Raw genomic sequence first — 6532 nt, forward strand, 5'->3', positions numbered from 1 at the left:
ATACGTAACCTATCGGGTGTATTAAGTCAGGCACAACACAGAGCTACAGCGTTCCCGGAAATCCATTTTTACGCCCGTGCTGTAAAACCAAGCCGATTTTCCATGTAATCAAATACCGAAGAGGCACCGTAAAGTTATCTACCCTTTTGGAAGAGAGTCGACTTTATATTTAATGAGTTGAGAGTGGGACATTCTGATTAGCAGCCTTAGTGCTGAATTGAAAGCAGAACACACACAGCAAATCCTCTGAACCGTGAAATGCAGAATCAATTTGGAGCACTTTGCGCTTATTTGCAATGCCGCCACCGAGCATGGATTTTAAAATGACTATCAGCTCCGTAAACCCTATTTAGGGCCAATTTGAGTATATTTAAAGTGTCAAACGTGGCCCTGGTGCATCGTTGTTACCTGGATTTGTTCAAATGGCACTTCGAAACTGAAGGACTCATTGTAGTAGGGGTTCAGGGTGTTCTTTTTGATTGTCGTCTTTTTCTTCTTCAGACGTTTACCGTTCTGCATCAGATGGATCTTCACGTACGGGTCTGCAAGAAGACACAAAAATGGCAAAGTTAAATCATGGCACCTTAAAGATAAATCTCTCTGTCAATATCTCTACCTTATGAAATCCATTTATTCCTCAATCCTGACCCTAATACATTCCAGACCCTACATGACCACGCCCACCAGGACCCTTCACAGACCTTACTTGATATATCCTACACTATTCCCTCATAGTCCCCACTAAACTCCTCCCAGATTGTACTCGATGCTTCTAAGTTCCCACTTGATTCCTTCCTAAACCTTACCAATAAACTTCTCCCAGACAGTTCCTGTTCTGTACTAGACCCCACATGATTCCACTTGAACCTCATTTGAGCCATTATAAATGCTACTTACCCCTACCAGATCCTGCATGATGCTTCCTAGAGCCCACCTTACCGCATCCCAGACCTTACCTCACACCATTTAGACCCACTTGAACCTTCATAAACCCAAATGAACTCCTCTCAGATCATACCTGACCTTTTACTAGACCCCAACCGACGCCATGTGAATCCAGTTGGAGCCCAAATAAATACCATTTAACGTCTTGCGGATCCTACTGGCTGCTTCCTGGATTCCACTTTATTTCTTCCTAGACACAGCATCCTTCCTTCTTACGTTTGCTCTTGTACAAGACTGCCTTTGCCTGGTTTATTCCACATAACCGTGTCCAGATCCTACCTGATGGCTCCTAAACCCAGACCTTACTTGACCTTGGTGGATACCATTAAGGACCTACATTCTTAATATGTCCTACTGCGTAATGGTTAACAACTGATGGTTTGTAATGGTATTTGTAGTGGAACCCATTAGATTTACTTCCTGATCAATTTGATTGATGCCAAAATACTCCAAATTCTTCAACAGTCCTAGCTGTGCCGTAGTGTATCTACATTCTCAGTTAAACCTACACAGTGACCTGACCATTATCTCAGATTCTTTCAATGTCCAACTGCCTCAACGTACTGCTGAGACATTTAAAAAAAAGACCTGAAAAACCCAGACAAATCCGGAAATCAATCTGTCGGTGGTCGTCTGGGGCAACTGGAGATTTGCGCGAGTTCACAGACATCCTGTATCTTTGAAGAAATTTTGCACTTACACCAAAGCCATTGGGAGACAACAAAGATGGAAGGCATTTAGTTCACCAAAGTGCTTTAAGGCAAAAATCCCATTAAAAGCATTGATGTGGAAGGTTAGTGAAAAGAAAGTTTCAGCCAGAAAAAAAAAAGTTATATGCACTGTCCTGTTTAGCCTCGGGCATTTTAGCAAATACAAATCGTGTATGCTTACCTCACCACGTAAACACACCGTCATTTCCATCATTTCCATCAAAATGTTCTGCACGTTTTACATTTTAGCAATAAGATTGTATCATCCAAAGACTGCAAGCCAGCCAAACAAGTATGCAGGAAATGGAACACACACTCACCAAGTGATTATTTAATTTTTTAAAAAATAACTCCAAATCAATCCAAGCTCGCCTTTCTTTCAAAGGCTTTAGAAAAGGTATTGGTCTCTTTTTACAGGTACATGTATCCAATTAATAGCCTCTGAAGGCTTTTCCAGTCAGGGATTTGCTCTCATCATGGCACTTCTTCCTACTGCTGGTGATTCTAGTTCTATTAGTAAATAACTTCTTGATCTCAGTGCCTCTTTACCACAGCATCTTACCTTCCTTCCTGTCTGTACTTTGCAATATCGCTTCTGCCTGGATTAGACCTTTGTTTTTCCGTTGGTAAATAAAAATCTCCCAAGGTGTTCCACAAGGCTCTGTCTTAGGCCGCCTTCTGTTTGTCATCTACACGCTCCCTCTGAGCTCTATCACTCGCCAGTTGTTCGACAGTTTCATTTCCAGGTTGACGACACTCATATCTATCTTAGTACGCCACCTTATTTCTCTTTCCCTGCTGTCATGACAACTGCCTCCATCACATCGTTTCCTCAAGTTAAATTCTGATAAAAAAAACATCATTTTGTTAGGACCAAAGGCAACCTATTTATGATCAGTGATGTATATCTTGCCTTAAACCAGGGGCGTCCAGTCTTATCCGGACGGGGCCGGTGTGGGTGCAGGTTTTCAGTCCAACCAGGCAGAAGCCACACCCGAGTCTATTGAATGCCAAGATCAGCTGATTAAACAGGCGGACTCAGGTGTGGCTCCTGCTCTGTTGGAATGAAAACCTGCACCCACACCGGCCCTTTCCCGATAAGATTAGACTCCCCTGACGCTGATGATGAATTAATTCTGACTGATTAATCTCCTTCCAGACATTTTTATAACTTTATAACTAAAGCAGCATTCTTCCACCTATATAATATTACCTGAATTTGCTTATCTCTCAGATTTCCTAATGGAGAAGTTCCGGTTCATGCCTTCATCACATCGTGTCTAGACTTCTATAACTCTTTACCACATACAAAGCACTGTAACGTTCCATCATACCAACTCTTTTTATCTAGAGGTGTGGTCTTCTTTTAATCTTTACACACAACTCTGTGGTTCCTTGCTTTTTTACTGGCTTAAGGTTGGCTTAGAGAAGATGGGTTGAAAGATGATGAACTCCTTTCCCTCTCGAAATAGCTAAGCTGAAATCCAACCCCTCTTAGGCTCATGTGACCTTCCTAATTCCACCTTTTTGCTCCCATTTTTTAATTTATTAAAAAAAAAAAACCCTCTTTTGGACCCACCCAACCACTCTGGTAGATCTCTCTTAAACCTGCCGGAATACGTTAGACCCATTCTAGTTCTTCAAACCTTGGTAGACCACACTTAAGCCACCCAGAGCACACCTGACCCCTCCAAGGGCTCCAAGGTGGTGACTTGATGAAGTGACCTCTCTCAGACCATAACGACTCCTCTTAGATCTGACTTAAACCCACTTAAACCACATTGACCCCTTTTAATCCCACTTCTCTTCTCTTACTCAACACCCGACCCCTCCCTGATCTTACTTAAACCAATCTGAGCAAACTTGACTGCCCCTAAACCCACTTAGCCCTTCCTAATCTCCATCTAACCCCCTTTAGACCCTACCCACCCTACCCTAGTCCCTGCCTGATCCCTGCTAATCACTCTGACACCTAGCTAACACATTACAGTTCCTAAAAGGACCCTTCTTAGAGCTGACTTAAAACCAAATAACGAGTCCTAACCCCACCTGACTGACTCCTAGCCTCGCCCTGTCCCATTCTAGACCGCTTCCTAACAGAGGTCTTTATCCACCTGCTGCATGGTACTGAAAATGGAATACATGCTTCTTTTTGTCTAAATGTCATTCTGAGAGACACTTTCACCATCGCTCTTTCTTTCTGTCTTTCCCGCTGCTACTGCTTCATTTCCGTACCTGCAGCTGAGCAGATAAATAATGATAAAAATAATATCTCTGGCATTTACAGTCCCTGTGTGATATTTCCTTTATCTTCCACATCATCAGAGAAATATTATATATATATATATATATATATATATATATATATATATATATATATATATATATATATATATATATATATATAATGTAGGACAAAATGCAATGCAGTGACAATGTTATAATCTAATCTAATCTCATCTCATCTAATACTGAAACTGACTGAGTCTGTCTGTCTGTGACACTGTCTGTTAATGTTTCAGTCTATCTATCTATCTATCAATCTATCTGTCTGTCTGCCTCTCTGTCTGTCTATCTATCCATCTATCTATCTATCTATCTCTGTCTGTGTATCTATCTATCTATCTATCTATCTATCTATCTATCTATCTATCTATCTGTCTGTCTGTCTCTCTGTCTGTCTATCTATCTATCTCTCTATCTCTGTCTGTGTATCTGTCTGTCTATCTATCTGCTCTTTAGATGGTAACACATAACAGACACATGGCGCCTCCTGTTGGAAAAAATCTGACACTGCTACAAGGGTCAGAGGGACACAGAGAGACAGACAGCCAGCCAGAGAAAGTTTGTGAGCAGTTGCCTAGCAACATGCAGCCAGAGGACCGTCTATGAGAAGTGTGACTGCAGAAACACAGAGGTCCCAAATCCCAGGGCTGTCTCAGACGTGTTTTAGGCCACGATAACGCTTCCTCTCTACCACACCGATTTGTCAGTGATTACGCTGTTGTATTTATTCCACAACCACACAGTGTGCTTTCACACATTTTCTCAACCTTTCTCGAGCTTTTTTAAACAGTCTTAACATTCTCTAAACCTGTTTTATACGACATCATAACTCTACTGCATGTCTGCAAAATCTATTAACACTTCACTCATGCCTCAAAACCTAGCTATTGTGTCAGTAAATTGGTCAAGACCACGGTGAAAAGGTTGTTTTTCCACTGCGTGAGCCGTACTGGTGGAAGTGTTTAGAAGTTTTTTCAGCATGGCAGGCAACCCTGTAAATATTTGTTACATTGCTACAAATTTCATCTCTGTTCTGCGTTCTCAAGCTGAAAGCTTCGTCTCGGCATGGCACATATTCCCAGCATGGCGTAATAAGCAATGTTGGAAACAGAAGAAATAAATAAATGTTACACTCAGCCAGATTGGGAAAAGTGAAGCCCACTGACTCATATATACACATATATATATATATATATGGCTATGAAAATATGACGAGGATTGTGTGACTAACAGTTTCTCCTGTTGGAGATGAGTTTTAAAATAAAATAAAACTAGCACACAGGCCTTATTTATGATTTATGAGTAATTACGTGTATTGTAATTGAAAGAGAGTGGGTCTTGCGTTCCAGTCGACTTGGTGAGCGATTACTCACCGTAAACACGCTCTGAGTGAAGAAATGAAATGAATTACAGGCCGATGATGAGTTATTATCTCTCTGCGCCAAGCTACGGTGAAGATAGTCACTAATTATTGGCATGATCACCACAGGACTATTGTTCTAACCGTGCGCTTTGATGCCGTTCCCTTTGGGAGAAGAAAACCACTCCCACATCCACAATTACACATCATGCAGACCGTACAACCAGCATTAGAGATGCCATTTTCATGGAGGCTTTGAAACCGAAATAGAAAAAAACACACACACACACACACAAAATGGAGGGAAAAAGCTTTCCAGTGCAATCTCTGGGCTTTGAAGATGGACCGTGCTCGTTAAATTCGTGCTCAGTCATCTGGGATAAAGGGAAAAAATAAGGACAGGCAGAAAGGATTTTTCCATTTTGACATTTTCGGTGCTGAGAGATTTGAATTAGCGTGAACGCTTGAAAGCACTTCAGCTAGCGCTCTGATACGACGTGCTAGCAACACATCAGTGCTAGCTTATCAGCAGATAAAAAAAAAAAAGAAATTCCATATAATCAGTGAACTCTGAGAGATGCATTAAAATCCAAATCCTTTAAAACCTCATGCTGCTGTACAGTATATTTCTCCACAGCGCTAGCAGATTAGCTTATCAGACCTGACAAGAGGCCCAGAACTAGCGGCTTTCCCTTACAGAAAACTTACTTCAAAAGTTTTTCCATGTCAGGAATATGTGTAGTGAGCGGGTAAAGAGGGGATTAGTCAGAGAAGAAACCATGACAGCGAGACCAAAATGAAACGTTCTGGTTTTGGCACAAATGGTTATATTTTAATGTAAACCCAACGCTGCTCATCTCCATGAGAACACCAGCCCCACTGTGAAGCATGGTGGTGCTAGCATCACGTTGAGAGTTACTCTTGTCCTACTGGTTGCTTCTCTGACTAACCCGTACATTTTATTTTCGTTTCAAATAACCAAACTCTGATTGATTGATAGTGTTCCAGGACTTGTTTTGATCGCTCTTTGTCTTGGTCTTCTTGATACTGTGTGTTTAGATGTATGCTCTCACACACACTGGGTTCTTCCAGGAACATCCAGGATCATGTGACACCTTAATCACACACAATGCAACTCCATTCAACCAATTATGTCTTCTGATAACCGGCAACCGGTCGCACCGGAACTAACTGAAGGGGGTGAATACTTATGCAATCCCAACGTTTAGGG

The 6532-nt window shown here is 41.6% G+C and overlaps 1 protein-coding gene across 3 annotated transcripts in view; it reads right to left on the reverse strand.

Moving 5' to 3' along the window:
• The window catches only part of syt1a (synaptotagmin Ia), a 165049-nt gene that overhangs the window by 8413 nt on the left and 150104 nt on the right, over window positions 1-6532 (reverse strand). For all 3 annotated transcript variants that reach the window (XM_047162342.2, XM_053688490.1, XM_017493772.3), the window contains one exon: window positions 409-542. In XM_047162342.2, the coding sequence (XP_047018298.1) occupies window positions 409-542 (134 nt within the window). The remainder of the gene's footprint in view (window positions 1-408; window positions 543-6532) is intronic.

Source organism: Ictalurus punctatus, chromosome 19 (genome assembly GCF_001660625.3).
Source record: "Ictalurus punctatus breed USDA103 chromosome 19, Coco_2.0, whole genome shotgun sequence".
Classification (NCBI taxonomy): Eukaryota; Metazoa; Chordata; class Actinopteri; order Siluriformes; family Ictaluridae; genus Ictalurus; species Ictalurus punctatus.